The 20602-nt window shown below is 43.0% G+C and overlaps 1 protein-coding gene across 3 annotated transcripts; it reads left to right on the top strand.

The window, feature by feature from the left end:
• Nucleotides 1-3588: 3588 nt before the first annotated feature.
• On the top strand, nucleotides 3589-19891 carry LOC132769491 (zinc finger protein 11-like). 3 transcript variants are annotated; one of them, XM_060766560.2, is made up of 6 exons: nucleotides 3589-3762; nucleotides 10618-10761; nucleotides 11082-11143; nucleotides 11297-11378; nucleotides 14786-15049; nucleotides 15552-19891. In XM_060766560.2, the coding sequence occupies exons 3-6, from the start codon at nucleotides 11120-11122 to the stop codon at nucleotides 18722-18724; spliced, it is 3543 nt and encodes a 1180-aa protein (XP_060622543.2). In that variant the 5' UTR covers nucleotides 3589-3762; nucleotides 10618-10761; nucleotides 11082-11119; the 3' UTR covers nucleotides 18725-19891. The 3 variants fall into 3 exon arrangements, with proteins under 3 accessions (XP_060622543.2, XP_060622542.2, XP_067319510.1); XM_060766559.2 differs by having other exon boundaries at nucleotides 3589-3961; XM_067463409.1 differs by lacking the exon at nucleotides 3589-3762 and adding an exon at nucleotides 8104-8365.
• The last annotated feature ends 711 nt before the right edge of the window (nucleotides 19892-20602 follow it).

Below are 20602 nucleotides of genomic sequence, written 5' to 3'. Positions count from 1 at the left end.
CAAGTGGAACCAAATTCTGCAGTGGGACTTCTTGAGCCACCTTTCATGAAGTATGCAAGTCTGATGTTCTCAATGTATATAAGTAAAATAAAGCAAACCTCTCTCTTTCTTTGAGCTTCCAAGCAAGGATATCTCCAGAGACAGGTGCTATCACCATGCCTCGTGGACAGAATTTTTCAAGAGGCGTTATCCATTGTACTCATCCTGTGTTTTTCCTGTTGCTTGTCCTGTTTTCTCTCCTGCTACAGAAAATCAATTGAGGCAGGAAAAGGTATAATAAGAACACTGTTTATGTATTAATAAAAATATTTATATTCTGTGTCAAAAATAATCTCAAGGCTGCATACAATAAAATATATTGATCAATTTAAAACAGGAAACTGTGCTTTACACACACGATTAACTAGAAAAGACAAACATGCTTTTTAATATAGATGATAATAGGAAAAGAGGAACACCACATTCCAGAAAGATAGACTCAGGCCCCTTCCCCACAGCTGAATACAATCCCCCATTTTCTGCTTTGAACTGGAATATATAGTAGTGTGGACTCAAATAACCCAGTTCAAAGCAGATATTGTGGGGTTTTCGGCCTTGATATTCTGGGTTATAGGGCTGTGTGGAAGGGCCCTCAGTCAAGGAAGCCATGACCTTAAGTCTACAAGACTTGAGCGGGGATACTGAGGATAGTGTGACTTGAAAATTCCATTCATTCATTGTCATCATATGTTGAAGATGTAAATAAGCAAATTTCTTATCTCTTCACAAATTGTTTATTCAGGCTCTGTTTAATATGATAAAGACCAAAAAAGAGAGGAATGCTTGCAGAGAGTTCTAATTGCTTTCTTTAGCCTTTCTTGGCAAAGAGTGCTGGTGCCTCTCCAAGCTACAAATCCTGATTCCATAACGTTAAACTATGGCAGTATTTTTATTTATTTATTGCATTTATATACCAGTTTTCTCACCCTTGTGGGGGGGGGGGGGACGGGACTCAAAGCAGTTCACAACATAAACAATGGCAAAATTTAATGCCTCACATGTATATACATCACATATCAAAGTAACAACAAATGACAATAGAATAAATCAAAACTATGAAACTATAACAGTAATCACAGACACAACATAAAAGATTTAGGCCATGCATCAATCCTGATGTCTTAGTAGTGTCAAGCTGCATTGATTCTACAAAAGCCATTGACCCTTCGGATTTCTTTTTTGGACTGCACGTTGGCCAGCTAGATATTGTGAGAGTTGTATTGTGCAACATCTGGTGACCCAAGCAGCCACATAGGTCTCCCTAGCTTGCCTGATACAATGTGACAACAGTGGGTTACAGTGAGTTTCCCGAGCTGTTTGGTCATGTTCCAGAAGCATTATTTCCTGACATTTAAGGTGGAATCAGGCGTCAAACAGGGATGTGTTATTGCCCCGACTCTATTCTCCATCTTCATTGCTATGATACCTTGCTGATGGGAAGCTTCTCAGCAAAGTGGAAGTCATCTATCGGACAGATGGCAAGCTGTTTAACCTCAGCAGACTGAAAGCCAAAACCAAGGTTACAAGAACATCTGTTATACAACTCCAGTATGCTGATGACAATGTCGTCTGTGCGCATTCAGAAGAAGATCTACAAGCCACTCTAAACACATTCGCAGAAGCATACACAAAGCTTGGCCTGTCACTGAACATTGAGAAAACCAAAGTGCTGTTCCAGCAGTCACCAGCCATCCCCTCCCCAATGCCAGAGATACAGCTTAATGGTGTAACATTAGAAAATGTTGACCATTTCCGCTACCTTGGCAGCCACCTCTCCACCAAAGTCAACATCGACACCGAAATACAATACCACCTGAGCTCTGCGAGTGCAGCATTTTCCCGAATGAAGCAGAGAGTGTTTGCAGACCGGGACATCCGTAGGGATACCAAGGTGCTTGTCTATAAAGCTATTGTCCTCCCAACCCTGCTATATGCCTGCAAAACGTGGTCTACAGACGTCACACGCAACTCCTGGAACGATTCCATCAGTGCTGCCTCCGGAAAATCCTGCAAATCTCTTGGGAAGACAGGCGGACAAACGTCAGCGTGCTGGAAGAAGCAAAGACCACCAGCATTAAAGCGATGGTCCTCTGCCATCAACTCCGCTGGGCCGGCCACGTTGTCCGGATGCCTGACCAACGTCTCCCAAAGCAGTTGCTCTACTCTGAACTTAAGAACGGAAAACAGAATGTTGGTGGACAGGAAAAGGGATTTAAAGATGGCCTCAAAGCCAACCTTTAAAACTCTGGCATAGACACTGAGAACTGGGAAGCCCTGGCCCTTGAGCGCTCAAGCTGGAGGACAGCTGTGACCAGCAGTGCTGCAGAATTCGAGGAGGCACGAGTGGAGGGTGAAAGAGAGAAACGTGCCAGGAGGAAGGCGCGTCAAGCCAACCCCCACCTGGAAACCAATGCCATCACTGTGGGAGAAGATGCGGGTCAAGAATAGGGCTCCACAGCCACCTACGAATCCACAAGGAAACCCATAATGGAAGACCATCTTACTAGTCCAACAAAGGATCGTCTAGGTAAGAAAAGTAAGTTACTACCAAGAACTTGCCACAATTTATTATGACCCACAGAGTCAAAGGCTTTAGAAAAGTCAATAAAACAGAAATATATGTTTTTCTGAAACTCCCTGCCTTTCTCCATTATCCAGCGGATATTGGCAATAAACAGAGGCTAGATGGCCAACTGGAAAATAGAGGGAGAAAATGTGGAAGCCGTGACAGACTTTGTATTTCTAGGTGCAAAGATGACTGCAGATGCAGACTGTGGCCAGGAAATCAGAAGACGCTTACTTCTTGGGAGGAGAGCAATGTCCAGTCTCGATAAAATAGTAAAGAGTAGAGACATCACACTGGCAACAAAGATCCGCCTAGTCAAAGCCATGGTATTCCCTGTAGCAACCTACGGATGTGAGAGCTGGACCTTAGGGAAGGCTGAGCGAAGGAAGATCGATGCTTTTGAATTGTGGTGTTGGAGGAAAGTGCTGAGAGTGCCTTGGACTGCGAGAAGATCCAACCAGTCCATCCTCCAGGAAATAAAGCCCGACTGCTCATTGGAGGGAAGGATACTAGAGACAAAGTTGAAGTGAGGAGACAGCAAAGCCTAGAGAAGACAATTATGCTGGGGAAAGTGGAAGGTAAAAGGAAGAGGGGCCGACCCAGGACAAGATGGATGGATGGCATCCTTGAAGGGACTGGACTGACCTTGAAGGAGCTGGGGGTGGTGACGGCCGACAGGGAGCTCTGGCGTGGACTGGTCCATGAGGTCACAAAGAGTCAGAGACAACTGAACGAATGAACAACAAGATGGCCATCTGTCAGGGGTGATTTGAATGCAATATTCCTGCTTCTTGGCAGGGGGTTGGACTAGATGGCCCATGAGGTCTGTTCCAACTCTTTGATTCTATGATTCTATAATACAGCTCGGAAAACTCACAGCAACCCAATATGACAACAATCCCTCAGAAGCAAAAGCAATTCAACCCCTGGAGCTTGGGTGCTGCCTCTTCCTTTACCGCCAGAGGGCGGTGCTGCCACCCGATTGCCTGCGAGGGAGGGGCGCCTGCCTGGCTTGGCTAGCTGCCTGTCGCTGGCCTTGTCTTCCTCGGCGCCCCATTTTTGCAAAGGGGGGGGGGGGTGAGCCTTTTTTGAGCACAGATGCTGGGGACTCCATTGTGAGCTGGGATCCGCCACCTCCTCTTGCAATCTCTATCTAGGTGTGCAATCACTATTACTATTTTTATTATATTTTTTAAAAAGCAGGAGCAGCAGGAGGAAGGAAGGAAGGAGGGAGAGGGAGAGGGAGAGAGAGATCTGCTTTCTTTTGTCTGCTGCAGAAGTTGCAACCGTGCGGGTCTGACTCCGGTTCGAACCGGACTCTGCTGCTGCCATTGCTTTTGGAACTCGAGATCGGAGGTAAAAGAATGAAAATAAAATATGCATCGAGGGAGGGAAAGAATGGGGGTCTTTCTCCGCCATATAAAGGGGGTGGGGGGTCTTGGAGGGAGGCTGGGAGCCAAGCAAAGATGGGGAAAGAGAACAAGAAAGGGGAGGGACAGCTTCCATTTAAAAAGGGGGTCTTGCAAAGGGGGGCAATGCATCAAAAAGAGGTCTCAGGGAGGAGGACAAATCATGAAAACGGGGCCTTATTAAAGGGGGGCAATCGATAAGCACGAGATCTTGAAAAGGGGGACAATCCATTGAAAAGAAGTCTTGCAGAGAGAGATAATCCTGCATTCCCCTTTCTCTGGTGAAAGCACCCTGCTTCCTTCCTTAATTCCCTTCTCTTTGGATACATTAGCCATTCCTTTCATATTTTTTTGCATAATATATATCAAATGTTAAAAAATGCTAATGAAACCCAAATATTAAAAAATGGAAACACATTTAAAGGTGAGACATAACGGGGTTTACATGGCAAGAGGCTGAGATTGGATGGATGGCCCTTGTAGTCTCTTCCAGGATTGCAACCCTCCTCCTCCATAGATCATCTCTTCTCTGTGATATGTATTATTTTTGAGATAGGAAGGTGTCCTTTATTTCGATGGGTTTCCATTGCATATTCCAAATATGCATTGACGTAGGCCCTGTGCTCTCATTTGGAAACTTTGCCCCGCCTTCCCCAAAAGCCACATCTGTGGGGATAAGCCATGGAGACCCAGAGATGAGAAATATATATATTTGCACATGCTCAGATAAAATCTTTGCTTGTTTCTATGCATATGAGGTTCCCTGGTCGTGCAGCAGGTTAAACCACTGAGCTGCTGAACTTGCTGACCAGAAAGCAGGGTGAGTTCTTGCTGTTAGCCCCAGCTTCTGCAAACCTAGCAGTTCAAAACATGCAAATGTGAGTAGAACAAAAAGTTCTGGTCTAGCGGGAAAATAACGGTGCTCTATGCAGTCATGCTGGCCACATGACCATGGAGGTGTCTATGGACAACGCCAACTCTTCAGCTTAGAAATAGAGATGAGCACCACCCCCCAGAGTTGGACACGACTAGACTTAATGTCAGGGGAAATCTTTATCTTTCTTATACAGATAGAGGTTATTAAAGCTTGCTCAGTGTGGGAGAAAATGGATCCATGGTGCCCATGATGGTTAAACATGTGTTGTTACTGATTGCAGACGTCCCTCCATATCCATGGATTCTACATCTATAGATTCCACTCATCATTGGCTTGAAATATTTTTTTAAGGAAAATTTGATTTTGCTATTTTATATAAAGGGTCACCATTTTACAATGCCATTGTCTACAATGGGATCTGAGTATCCATGGATTTTGGTATCTACAGGGGTGCTGAAACACAACCACAGCATATACCAAGGTCCCACTTTCATCACCACTGGTATACACATATTTTATTATTTCATTATTATGGACACATATTGTCTATAATGGGATCTGAGTATCCATGGATTTTGGTATCTACAGGGGTGCTGGAACAAAACCGCATAAGATACCAAGTTCCCACTTTCATGATCACTAGGATACACATATTTTACAAGCCACCTCAGTAAAAGACAGGTTTCTATCTCAAAGGAAAGGTAAAGGTTTCCCCTTGACATGTCTGACTCGGGGGGGGGGGGGGTGGTGGTGGTGCTAATCCCCATTTCTAAGCTGAAGAGGCGGTGTTGTCCATACACACCTCCAAGGTCATTTGGCCAGCATGACTGCATGGAGTGCTGTTACCTTCCCGCCGGAGCGGTACCTATTGATCTCACATTTGCATGTTTTGAACTGCTGGGTTGGCAGAAGCTGGGCCTAACAGCAGGAGCTCACCCCACTCCCCAGATTTGAACCACCAACCTTTCGGACACCAAGGTCAGCAGCTCAGCAGTTTAACTCGCTGCTCCACCAGAGGCCACCTAAGTGACCCCAAAAATTAGACAGGAGGATGGGAAAACCTAGGGAAGTAGCTCGCACCCACTGTAGGAGAATACTTCCACTACTATCATTGCAAAATAATCCCCCCCCCCCCCTGAAAAGTCCTTGCAAGGTATTGAGCAAGTATTCAAGTTTTTCAGGGTGGAAGTTAAGCAAAAGTAAAAAAAATGCTGGAATGGGAAATGTTGGTTTTATACCAAAGACATTATCTTTCTATCTATTTAGTTATTTACTCTATTTATACCCCCTCCTTCTCAACCTCGTAGGGGACTCAAGGAGGCTTACATATCTAGGCAACATTTAGATGCCAAAAACTACACATAATAAAAACATAATCATTAAAACACAATAAAAGCTTTAAAACCAATTCTATAAAATCACACAATCCAGTATCCTAGTTCGCGGCCATGTATGCATTTAAGTCACAAAGTGTAGGATGAGATATGAGACATAACGAGATTAGGTTCTAGATGAGGCACCTATGAGTACTGAGACCAAAATTCCATCTATACTATAGAATCAATGTAGTTTGACACCACTTTAATAATAATAATAATAATAATAGTCATAATCATAATAAACATCACATAGTCCTAGATGCTTGGGAAGTGTTCAACTTGTGATTTTGTGATATGAAATCCAGCATAAATATCTCATTTACTGTGACATACTGTGTTTTTGTGTCAGTAAAATAATAATAATAATAATCACAAATGGAACGTTGAAAAAGGAGACGGGGAGTCTGATTCTGGCAGCCAAGAACAAGCCATTAGAACAAATGCCATCAAAGCCAGAATTGAAAAGTCAGCAAACAGATCTCAAATGTAGACTCTGCAAGGAAGCAGATGAAACAATAGATCACATCCTCAGCTGCTGCAAGAAGATCGCGCAGACATACTACAAGGAGAGGCATAACACTGTTGCTCAGATGATTCATTGAAACTTGTGCCACAAATACCATCTGCCTGCGACAAAGAACTGGTGGGATCACACGCCTGAAAAAGTTACAGAAAATGAATACATCAAACTACTCTGGGACTTCCAAATTCAGACTGACAAGAGTTTTGGAGCACAATACTCCACAATCATGTTAAAAAACAAAGTATGGATAATCAATGTTGCAATCCCAGGCGACAGCAGGATTGAAGAGAAACAACTGGAAAAGCTGACACGATATGAGGATTTAAAGATTGAACTGCAAAGACTTTGGCACAAGCCATTAAAGTTGGTCCCAGTGGTGATCGGCACACTGGGTGCAGTGCCTAAAGACCTTGGCCTGCACTTAAACATAATCGGCACTGACAAAATTACAATTTGCTAGCTGCAGAAGGCCACTTTACTGGATCTGCACGCATTATTCGCCAATACATCACACAGTCCTAGACACTTGGGAAATGTCTGACGTGTGATCCAATACAACAGCCAGCAGAGTGATCCTGTCTGCTGTGGACTCATCTTCTTGTGTTTCTAATAATAATAATAATAATAATGCACTTGATTGATATTCCGTTTCATCTTCCCGGAGGGACTCGGAGTAGATGACAGTTTACATATATAAGGCAAACACTCAATGCCTTTTTACACAGTGACAAAGACATACAATACATAAAGAGAGGTAAAGACCTTCCCTTTTCCTACGTCAGTTGGCGATGCTCAACTCTAGCCATGAGGAGGTGCTCTTGTTCCATTTTTCCATGCTGAGGAGCCTGTTGCCCATAGAGTTTCTTGGATTGTTGCCAGCATGTCTGCATAGGCCAGCCTTTTACCAAGGCAGATGGTATTTGTGGCACCAAGGCGGTACTTATTGATCTCACATTTCATGCTTTCCAACTGCTAGGTATGCAGAAGCCAGTAGCTCACCCTGACTCGTGGCTTCAAACTGCTAAGCCTCCAGTCAGCAGATTTCCTGCAGCTAGCAGTTTTAATCGCTGCGCTAACGCAACCCCTGACTGCCATGGCTCAATGCTAAGAAATCCTGGGATTTGTAGTTTGGTAGGACACCTGGTGGCGCAGTGGGTTAAACCGCTGAGCTGCTAAACTTGTTGACCAAAAGGTCACAGGTTCGAATCCGGGGAGTGGCATGAGCTTCCGCTGTCAGCCCCAGTTTCTGCCAACCTAGCAGTTCAAAAACGTGAGTAGATCAATAGGTACTGCTCCAATGGGAAGGTAACAGCACTCCATGCAGTCATGCTGGCCACATGACCTTGGAGGTGTCTACGGACAATGCCAGTTATTCGGCCTAGAAATGGAGATGAGCACCAACCCCCAGAGTCGGACGCGACTGGACTTAATGTCAGAGGAAAACCTTTACCTTTACTAAGACATCTGATTCTGTGGCAGAGAAAGTGAAAGACTTTGTTGAAACACAACTTCCAGATTTCCAGAGGCTTCAGCTGAGGCATTAAATTGTGATCCTCACAACATGCCTGCAAGGTACGTGTGATGATTCTATCCTGTGCTGAAGGGCTAAGATGATAGTTAAGTTGAGGAACTGTGATCCATGGAGTTTCATGGATGATTGGCAGACCACGAAATTGGGTTTCCTTGTCTTTTGTTGAATGCTCTAACCAAGGAGTGAGGAAGTGTAACCTTGCTGCCTCCCCCCCCCCTCCTTTTGCTGGACCCAAATCACTGTTTTAACACAATAACAACCATACTTTATTTTTAAAATCAGTAGCTTTTAGCTACTTGCAATTTTGTCCTCTTATTGATTAGCATTTTGAGGAATCTGTTGTCCCCCTCAAAGTTACTGGGGGTTACACTCCCCCTTAAGATGCAGGTTTGCAGCTTGGGAGTTATTCTGGACTCATCGCTGAGCTTGGAACCCCAGGTTTTGGTGGTTGCCAGGGGAGCATTCACAATTAGAATTCGTGCGCCAGTTGCGCCTGTACCTTGGAAAGTCAAACTTGGCCAAAGTATTCCATGCTCTGGTTACATCCTGAATAGACTACTGCAACTCACTGTATGTGGAACTGCCTTTGAAGACCGTTTGGAAGCTACAAATGGTCCAATGGGTGGCAGCCAGATTGCTCACCAGAGTGATGTACAGGGAGCATACAATCACCGTTACATCAGCTCCACTGACTGCCCATCTGCTACTGAGCACAATTCAAAGTGCTGGCTTTAGCCTACAAAGCCCTAAATGGTTCTGGCCCAGCTTATCTGTCCAAACATATCCCTCTATTAACCACCATGGAGTTTAAGATGATCTGGGGAGGCCCTGATCTCGTCCTGTCCCCCTCACAGGTGGAATTGGCAGAGACGAGAGACAGGGCCTTCTCAGTAGTGGCCCTCAGCCTTGGAATTCCTTTCCCGGGGATATTAGATCAACCCTCTCCCTCCTGACCTTCCGCAAGAGAGTGAAAACGTGGCTTTGTGATCAGGCCTTTAGAGAACTTGTGCGACAGATAGGCTTGGAACAATGTGCAATGACCATTGAACGGCCCGGACGATGCTCATGGATTACGTGTTTAATTAACTTTGAATGTATTGTTTTTAATGTACTTTTAAATTCTATTTTAATATTTATTTAACTGTACATTGTGTTTTAGGGCATCGAATTGTTGCCTGTACGTGAAGCCACCTTGAATCCCTTCTGGGGTGAGAAAGGCGAGGTAGAAATATCACAAATAAATAAATAAATAAATAAATAAATAAATAAATAAATATTGGAGCAGAAAACTTGTCCCCAGATCCATTAGGTTTGCTCAGTTCCGGTCTAATACCTACATCAAAGTGGGTCTCCAGTTCAGGTTGCAGTCTTACACACACTTTGACATAGTTCACCTAAACACAGTAAGGGTGTACCAGAGCTGGAGAATGAATGCAGTTTGACACCACTTTAATTGCCATGGCTCAAATCTATGGAATTATGTGAGTTATAGTTTGGTGAAGCATCAGCATTCTGTGGCAAAGAAGGGGAAACATCTGGTAAAGCCACAACTCCCATGATCCTATAATATTGAGTCGTAGCAATTAAAGTGGTGTCGAACTGCACTCATTTTACGGTGTAGATGCACCTACAGCTACATGAGTCCCCTCCAGGGTGAGAAAGGTGGAGTAGAAATGTCACAAATAAATAATAAATAAATAAATAAATACAACTGACTTTGATTTGCAGTGCCACTTAGTAATCTTTTCCAGCACACTATCCTAAGAATGTAACCAAAATACAGAGTACACATTTTCTCTCTTTCTCTCTCTCACTCTCCCAGTTCCACTCGCTATTGTCGGATTGACTTAGTATCTATCTTGATAAAGAATTCTAGAGAGCCTGAAAGCTTGCTCATGATTTTGCCTCTCAGTCAAGAGAAACAAGTAATAAATAAATATTATTATAGTAATCATAGCAATAATCATGTAGGCATGAGGAGGAGGAGGAGAAGGAAGAGGATGATTTTGTGTCACTTTGATTAGACCTCAAAATAATATTTGCTGCTTGACTGGAATTCCAGCCCCTCCCCACTGGATCATCACAGTTTGCTTTACTTTTTTTTATTTATGCATATAGGGAGGCATGACCATTACAGTAATAAACTAGATATTTCATAAAAACGTATTTGGAATGAGGAAACGGAGCAGGGAGTAAGATGCAGTCCATGGACAGGAGAAATTGGGTGTTCTAGAGGTTGTATCCATGCTTTGATAGAGCTTCTAATTATCATGCCTCCATTTTAACAATCCAGGGATTTGTAGCTTGCCAAGGTGCTTGGAATTCAATGCTAGGACGCTTTCCCCCAACGACAAGACTAGAGTTTTCTATCAGAGAATGTCTCCTGCTCCTCGCCAAACTTCAAATTCCAGGACTCCGTAGAATGGAACCATCACAGGTAAAGTGGGATGGAAATGCTATAACAGTGTTCTTTGGGTGTTGTTAGACTGCCACTGCCATTACCCCTCACCACTGGCTATGCTGGCTAGGGGTTGCTGGGAGTTGCAATCCAACCTATGAAGGGCCACATGTTCTGAGCCTTTCAGAAAAGGTGATCAGATGATCCCTCCAAGAGCAAGCCGAGTGGTTTAAAGTGGCTTTCAGCATCTCCAGTGGGTTGGAGTGCCAACTGATAGAGAAGATGTAAACGCTTAACACCCCAAAGCCTTTTCTGAAACTTTTGCTCTGTTCCTTCTCAACCACCACTCTTGCATACAGAGACTTTCCATGCGAAGACACGCTGTTTGTGACAGAAAATGGCCAAAACAGTGTCAGCTCAGGTAAATAAGTCTCATCCTTCTCCATGCCCTGCCCTGCGGGGTCATGTTGAAGGGCTAGGGTGGTGGTGGGTGGGTTGGCATTCCTTGATACTATTCCTTTTAGACCTAAGGCTTTTGTCAGTGAACTGGGTGGGCTTTTTTTTCTTCTTTCAGATAGAGCAGGATCTCCTGGCCTCTGATCAAGGAAGCCTCTACAGGGAAGTAATGCAAGAGAGCTACAACACCATCTTTATGGGTGAGATGGCTCCCACCCATTTTCTTCTTTTTCTTCCCCCCTTTTTATTAATTTTTTTTCTTTAGCACTGTGAGTTTTAACGGGTTGTGGGTTCATCTACACTGTAGAAACAATGCAGCGTGACACCACCTTACCTGCCATGGCTCAATACTGTGGCATAATGGGAGTTGTAGTTTTACAAAGTCTTCTGCCTTCTCTGTCAAAGACTACTGGTGTTTCACCAACACCCAGAATTCCACAGCATTGAGCCATGGTAGTTGAAGTTATGTCAAACTGCATTATTTCTACACTGTAGATGCACCCTATGACATGGGTGGGATCCTTGCACACTACAATAATTACAGGAAGGACCCCTGTAACCACAGGGGGAAAATGTCTCTAGAAATTTACTAGGTTATCTAGGCCATTCTATGGTTCTAGATGTTATCATGGGGTTGCTTTGGAGGATATAGCAAATACCTAGAGAGGATACCTCTTTAGAGATGCATCTAAAGTAAAAGGTAAAGGTTTCCCTTGATAATAAGTCTAGTCATGTCCAACTCTGGGGGGGGGGGGGGTAGTGCTCATCTCCATTTCTAAGCCGAAGAGCCGGCATTGTTCGTAGACACCTCCAAGGTTATGTGGTCACCATGACTGCATGGAGCACTGTTACCTCCCCACAGAAATGGTACCGATTGAAAACACTTGGATGTTTTCGAATTGCTAGGTTGGCAGAATCTGGGCCTAACAGTGGGAGCTCACCCCACTCCCTTGATTCAAACTGCCAACGTTTTGGTCAGCAAGTTCAGTAGCTCAGCAGTTTAACCTGCTGCATCACCAGGAGGCCCACCAGGGATGCATCTACACTGTGGAACTGCTGTGGCTTAATACTATAGCATCCTGGAATTTGTTATTTGGTGATACACCATCACTCTTTGGCATGAAAGGCCTTGGAAAAGGACAACTCATATGATTCCACTGCATTGAGCCATAACTGTTAAAGTGGTGTCAAACTGCATTAATTCTACAGTGTAAACACCACCAGGTCCTCCAGTGCAGCTCTGCATTATGCTGGGACTGGAAATCAGATCATTTAATGACCTTGGATCATATTCACAGTTTCAGATAACCACAGTCTGGCCAAGAATATATCACTGTGGATACAGGGGTCTTACTATGTAGTGCAGTACTTCCACTTTCATGCCATGGCTGCATTATGTGGAGTCCCAGGGTTTGAGCTCTCTGGCTGGGAATTCTCAATGCCTCTTCCTAACCTGCAAATCCCAGGATTATTTAGGATTGAAGCACAGAAATTAAAGTGGAATTATACTTTTATTAATTGTGTAGTGTGGAATGATCCCTGGTTTCATTTGAAACTTTTTCCAGGAAAGCCAATGAGGTTGCTTTTGAGAATGGGATAGCTAAACCAAGGGTGGGAATTAGGTAGCCCTTCAGATGTTGTGAAACTGCAGCTCCCACCGGCCATAGCCAGCACAGCCAGTGGTGAACAAGATTGGCAGTTGTAGCTTGACAACATCTGGGGAAGGAAGCATACGGGCCCTACTCTGGATCTGTGTCAGAGACCAAGATAAACATCTTGATGAACTGCAGATCTTTTGGAGTTCATCTTCCTTTTGGTTAGGGATTATGAGACTGGTCACTCAAACGTCTGGAGGCATCAGATTGCCTGTCTTATATACTATTTGTTTAGATGTAAACCCCTGTTGTGTTCAGTCAGCCATATTCTTAGATATGTGTGTATAGTAGCTTTTTTCAACCCATTACCCTTCATCTGGATTAAGATTTCTGCCACTTCCAGACATCCTCCAAGATTTAATTTGGCATGTTTGGAAATTGCCAGGATATTTTAATTTGGAGAATTATATGTCTCTGGGGTATTTGGGTAGAGATAGGGTCATTTTCAGCACCTCATTATATTACAGTTTCCTAAAATATCCAGAGATAGAAGGAAAGGAATGCTTCTTCTTGTGTTTTATTAATGTCAGTTGCTTTGACAATATTTTATAGTTAAAGGCAACAGGCCTATTTGGTCATTATTGAGCATCCCTTATCTGGAATTCCAAAATATTCAAAATGGTCCACATAGATGGTTAAGATAACAACACATTTACCTTCTGATGGTTGAATGCACACAAACTTTGTTTGATGCACAAAATTATTAATAATGTATGAAAATACCTTCAGGTTAGATATAAAGTGCAAATGAATTTCACATTTTGATTTGACTCCTATCCTCAACATATCTTATGTTGTATGTATAAACAAATATAGTCATTCCAAAATTGGGGAGAAAATCCAAAACACTTCTGGTCCCAAGCATTTTGGATAATGAATATTTCACCTATATTTTGTATCATAAGTTTCAAAAGCCATGGTCCTGTTGGTCACAATGCCAACACAGTCATCCCTCCTCATTTGCAGTTTTGACTTTTGCAGATTTGATTATTCATAGATTTGATTAAAAATGTTCTCCCTATGAATCACTGTGTCCTCCAATGCAATTCTTTGGTCATCTTCCAGTACAAGTTGACAATAGAGTCATGCTGGAAGACCTAGAAATTCCCAAGAACTGTTCTCTCGGGCAATAAAGTGGCATTTATTTTGTGGCTTTTCAATTTGATGGTGTTCCTCTGCCCCTAATCCCCATTAATGTGGAGATCTTGCTATATAAATCTGTTATAAGTGGCACCAGAGGTCATAGAATCCTAGAGTTGGAAGAAACCTCGTGGGCCATCCAGTCCAACCCCCGGACAAGAAGCAGGAAAATCACATTCAAAGCACCAAAGCATTTAGGCATTCAAATTTTTACAAGCTTGCACAAGGAGGTAATCAGTATCTAATTATGAAGTCCCCTTTTCACCTACACCACAAGGGAGCAGCTTACTGACTGGCCATTGCTGAAATATAGATATACCCCCCTCCTGTGACTAATTTGACTTTGGGGGTGTACTGTGGAGCCATGACCAAAACTGTCTGAACTACTCTGGGCTGAATATAACTTCACCACTTCCCTATAAGTATGGGGATGGGGCTTTTATATGTGATTTCCATTCTTGTCTCAGGGTGCATCTTCATTGTAAAATTAATACAGTTGAACACCGCTTTAACTGCTATGACTCAATGTTATGGAATCCCGATATGGGTAATTTAGTGAGGCACTAGCATTATTTAGCACAGAAGTGGTTAAAAGATCTTATAAAACTACAACCCCTGTGATTTTATAGCCTTCAGTCATTGCAGTTAAAGAGATGTCAAACTGCATTAATTCTACAATGTAGATGGAACATATATAGACTGAAGCTAGAAAAGGCAATATTTTTTATTTTTTCTGGTTAAATGTGGGAATATGTCCATTACTCATCCTCCCCATTCTCCCTCCTCTCTTTCTCTTTATTTCTTTCTATCAGCCTCTCCACTTCAAACCTCTGAACTGCTAGCTCATCTCGAACGAAGGCAAGAATCCTGGGACCCAGATCTTCAGAGCCCTGAAAGTGCCGCTACTGCTGCCGAAGCTGCTGCTGCCGAAGCTGCTGCTGCCGCCGCCACCGCCGAAGCTGCTACTGAACAAGAGCTGGATAAACAAGTTCTAACAAAATGGCAGGAGAGTGGAAATTGGTGGAATTCCTACCGGAGTCCTGTGAGCGTGCCCAGTTCAGATTCATCTAGTTCAGGTAAGAGTTGTCACTTGAGGATCCCTACACATTCCGTTTTTTCTATGCCCCTTCTAATTTGTTTCTGTATTGGCAACAATCCATAGGTTCACTATGTGTTTGTAAAGAAATAAATTCTTAACCTGCTGACAATCTATATTGTTGGATCTTCAGTTCTAGCGTTATGGAAAATGGGAGAAAACATGTCAGAGGTATATTTACCCCTTGGCCCACTGCAGGCCTCATGAAGTCAGTGGACTTTGTGTCAACTCCCCCCCCCCCCTCCCCAAAGCATCATTGAGACCTTGGCCAAAATGTCAAACTGGCTTCCCTTCTTATATCAAAGGGGATTTTTCACACATGACTGATTTTATAAATCTTTATCACATTCTCCATTCTTTCCTAAACTGAAAAAACCCCCAATTTTTTCCTTGAAAAGAAGATGCATCAGCCTCCTGGTTGTTGTGTTAACCTTTACCTAGCCAGTTCCCAGAATGACTCCCATCTCTCTTTATTCCAACAGATGACGACTCAGCAAGTGAAAAAGAAGAAGAAGGCAGTGTTCAGCGGGAGGGCCCCAGGGTCACAAAGCCACGAGCGCCTTTGTTGGGGAAATGTGACTCCGGCAGCCGGAAAGAAGAAGCCTACAAGAGTTGGCATGGTCCACTACAGGGCAGTATCCACAGAGCTGACAAAAACGACAGGGACTTTGTTGGGAAGCAAAATGGTCAGCAAGGAATAGATGCAGAAGAGGGCCAGAACGAATGTTCTGAATGTGGGAAGTGCTTCAGTAGGAGATCATCCCTGAAGAGGCATATCAAAATCCATAGTGGAGTGAAGCCCTTTAAATGTTCCATCTGTGGCAAGTGCTTCCTTGAGAAATCAAGGCTTTCTGTACATATAAGAAAAGTGCATAAGAGAAAGTCACATTCAGAAGTAGAACTCTGTGAATGCCCCGAGTGTGGAGAGAGCTTTGTTACAAGGGCCATTCTCACTGAACATCAGAAATCGCACACTAGTCAAGCAACCTATCCGTGCCCTGCCTGTGAGAAAAGCTATACAGAAGAGAGATACCTTATTAGGCATCTGATGGCGGTCCACTCGGGAGCTCATCTCTTTAAATGCTCTAATTGTGGAAGAGGTTTCATAAAACAGAAAGATCTCATTAGCCACCAAATGACAATCCATTTGGAGAACAACTGCTATGTGTGTCCTGACAGCGGGACGAGCGATGGGGAGAAATTGTCTGAAATCAAACATGAGAGGCTACAGTCAGGAGAGTGTTCTTGTAAGAACCTAAAATGCACAAATAGTTTTGACGACAACAGATTATTTGACAGTCATTGTAGGATGGACGAAAGAGAACAGCCACATCAACACTTAAATCATCAAATGAATTTTCTAGAGAGTTTGTCCCACTCTACAGATAAGAGCAGTAACCCAGAAGGATATTTCGGGATGTGCCCTGAATGTGGAAAATGTTTCAAGAATGAAAGATGTTTTGTTAATCATCAGAGAAGCCACATGCAAGAGCAAACATATAAGCAAGCAGGCGAAGGAGACATCTTCAAGCAAGAAGAGCCCTTTCCTGCAAGTCAGACAAACCATTTAAATTTGAAACAAGACATGTGCTTTGATTGTGGAAAACCAGTCTGTGCCAATTTAATACAGGCTCAACAGCCCAATACTGAAATGGAACAGAACTTACAGACATGTCCTGATTGTGGGAAAACTTTCCGGGACAGTCGATGTTTTGCTAACCATCAGAGAACCCATGGAAAAGAACAATATAAAATTGAACCCCAGCAGGAAGCCTCTGGGGAAGAAGTGCTGCCTGCTGGTGAAAAGGGTTTTCAGTGCCCTAACTGCAAGAGAACATATGCAACCCACTATAATCTCAGGAGGCACCAGCAAGTCCACCCAGAATGCAGAACGAACAAAAGCTCCAGCCAGGGAAAAGCATCTTCCCATAAATGGTCCTTCAGTGACACACAACACGTCCAAGTCAAAGGAGAACATCAGCACAAATGCTCTTACTGCGGAAAAGCCTTCAAGGCAAAAAGTGTCCTCTATAGACATCAGCAAATCCACATAAAAGGCAAGCCCTATAAATGTAATGTCTGTGGAAAAGCCTTTGCCTACAGATATACTCTTGCCCATCATCAGGAATCCCATATCGAAGAACAGATGTACCAACATAAATGCTCTTACTGTGGGAAAGCTTTCAGGACGCAGTCGTCCCTCCGTCGACACCACCAGCTGCACATGGGGAGCAAACCTTATTCCTGTGGCATTTGTGGGAAAGCCTTTGCTTACAGGTATGCCCTCACTCATCATCAGGAAATACATGTGGAAGGACCATCCCATAAGTGCTCTTTCTGCTGGAAAGTCTTCCGAACCAATTATTCTCTCAGTAGGCATAAGCGCATCCACATGGACACAAGATCCTATCAGTGCTCTGTTTGTGGGAAAGTCTTTGGAACAAAATATTCCCTCTTTCGGCACCAGGACATGCATGAAAAGGGAAAGCCTGATAACGTGTCCACTGCTGGGAAGGATCCTGATAACAGCTTGAGTGCAATTAAAGAAGAAGCCTGTACCGTGGAAAACATTTCTAATAACTGGTCAGACAGTTCAACCTCTGCTGCATGTCAGGGTGTCCAAATGGATGTGAAAATCCCTGAATGCTCTGTGGGCATTGGTAGTTCTGAAAACCAGAGCACCTATTTGGAAGAAAAACCTTCTCAAGGATTTTTATCTGAGAGACTATCCAGAGATAACACGATGCTTCCTAAAAATCCTGTTAGCCATGCCAATGACAATGTTACTAAATGGTTTGAATATTCAATCTCCTCTAGGTATCAGGCTATCTGTGTGAAAGAAGACACTCCTGAATCTTCTGGGAATGTGAACAGCTCGCAGCTCACTCAGAGTGCCCACAATGAAGAAAATTGTATAAAAGGATTGGAAAGTGAAAATAAAATGAGGGATGGCTCAATGTTCACTCAAGAACAGGATAGTCACAGAGAAGGAAATATCAGTAAATGGACCGATAGTTCATTCTACTCAGGATACCAGGATGTCCGTGCAGAAGAAAATCGTCCTGAGTGCTCTAAGGATGGAGAGACCTTCATGGCTAGCTTAACCCTTACTAAACATCAAGGCAACTTGGAAGAAAACACCTTTAAAAGGCCAGAGAGCAAGAAATCCTTGAAGGGCAGCTCAGGTCATCAGAGAACCATCAAGGACAAAAAAAGACACACCTGTTCTATCTGTGGGAGAACTTGCAGAGACAAATATTCTCTCACTAGACATCAGAAAGTTCACACATCGGAGAGACCATACCATTGCCAAACCTGTACCAAAAGCTTTTGCCACTCCAAAGACCTTGCAAGGCACCAGACAACCCACTCAGATATCAGACCATACCTGTGCACCGAGTGTGGGAAACGCTTCAAGACAAAATCGGCCATTGCCAAACATCAGAATGCCCACAAAGGACTGAAGCCTTATTGTTGCTCCTACTGTGGCAAAAGGGTCACAACAAGCTCGATTCTTCGTTGTCACGTGAGAATTCACACTGGTGAGAGGCCATACAAGTGTACAGTGTGTGAGAAAGGTTATATGACAAGGTCATCCCTTAAAAAGCATTTGGAGACACATTTAAAAAATGAACTCTTCAAAGGTTCCCTGTGATGGAAATCAGACTGATCCAATTCTTAATATGTTTTCCTGTGATTATTGGGTGAGGAATTGGGACAATCCTAGATCGTCTAACAGTGGTGTTGTAGGACTCTGCTTAGGATCTGTGGAACTGAAATGCATATTGTATCTGCAGAAGGCCCAGACCTTTTATGTAAGCAATGGTGATAAACTACCTCAGAAAAAGAAACTTGAAGCCTCAAAACATTTGGATGTCTTAGCTCAAATAATGAACATCCATGCAACCTGTGATACAGGAGTTGTTCTTCTGGACCAGTTTGTTTTGCATTACTGAACCTGACTGGAGAGGCAGGGGTACTGGATGGTAAAGAAGGAAAACACTAATGGAAACTATGAAGTGATTGATTGACTTTGTTGCAACTGCGAGGGTGGGGTGGAGGTACTGGGCCAATGGACATCCATAATTCCTCCTAAACTTTGCCTCAAGTGAAAAAAAGTACAAAATACTGTTAAATTAGACAAACTTGGTTTCATGGTGCAATTGTCTGAGTTCTATTTTAGAGCTCTGCTTTCATCATCTGGTCACCATCTTAAGTAGTTACTTTCTGTTCTTGTAAATTAAGGGATTGGGAACATTTGCCTTCTAGAAGTTACATCCTTCAGCTCCCAAATCCTTTAACTTCGGCCTTGCTTGGTAGGAGTGATTACATTTGTAGGCCAAACCATCTGGGGAGCCAGAATTTTCCCACACATACTGTATGTAAAGAGTATTTTTGTTGTTCTTGTTACTACTCCTCTTCTTCTAATCTTTCTGTGTGGTTAACCATTCAGTAGTATGCCAGATAGATTGGACCTACTTAGATAGGCTTCATAAAAATATCAAAGGCATATTTTGTTATTTATTCAGTCAAAATAGGGTCATTGCCAGCCTTCCTTGATTGGTGTGACTATCATATTTCCAGGTGAAGCCTCCAAGAAATAAATAGAAAACGAGTGATTTCCTCATAACTTATAGAAACTTCTAGTACCCTGTCATCAAATCCAAATGTCTTGTGTGTATTTTAGTACCTACAAACGGTTGCTGTGAAAAGCAGAAGCTGAATAAGAAGTTATTTTTAAGTGCATAATCTTTTACCTACCTATAATGAACATCTTGAAATAAACACCTTGTGCAGAAAATAAAAAGAACTATAGAGTGTATGTAGGCTCAGTTAAGTCAAGGAAAACAGATCTGTAAAGTGCTTGAGCTAAATGAAGGGGAGCATTAGCAATTTTCAAATATTGTATAAACTAAGCCATCACTGTGCTCCTTCCAAAGAGGGAAATACAAACCACGAACAATATTCTATCCATAATTTCCCTGAACCTCTCATCCACCTTGCCAAAAAAAAACAAAACCATACCACTGCTGACACTGCAGGTAACCATGTTTTCAACTTTATAGGATGTTTAAGAATGTAAAAACATCTTACTGTATCAGACTAAAGAACTATTATGTCCAGCATCCTGTTTCCCATGCTGGCCATTCAAATGCCTCAAACAAGAGCATAAGATCTACCTTGTCCCACTGATTCCCAGTAACGGTTATTAAGTGACATGCTGACAGTAGGCAGGACCCACAAGACTGTTTTTCATTATGGGACATGTTAACCTTATGGTTGCTTTCAAAGGGACATTGAACCCATACATAGGGAGTGCCAGCTATAAATTTTTTACTTAGTGGTTGGTGTTCTTTAGTTTTTGCTCAATTTGTGTCCTCAGTCCTAAGAACAACAATCACTTATTCATCAGAACCATCACTTATCTGCCATACAAACTGGGGATAATGGGAATTGCAACCCAACAGCATTTGTGGCTCTGGGGTTGGGGAAAGGTTAAAGGGCATTTTAAAATCGGAGAAATCATAGCCAC

The sequence above is a fragment of the Anolis sagrei genome, chromosome 2 (genome assembly GCF_037176765.1).
Source record: "Anolis sagrei isolate rAnoSag1 chromosome 2, rAnoSag1.mat, whole genome shotgun sequence".
NCBI classification, from domain to species: domain Eukaryota; kingdom Metazoa; phylum Chordata; class Lepidosauria; order Squamata; family Dactyloidae; genus Anolis; species Anolis sagrei.
The sequence above is the reverse complement of the archived record's forward strand: the minus strand, read 5'-3'. Positions and strand labels throughout refer to the sequence as shown.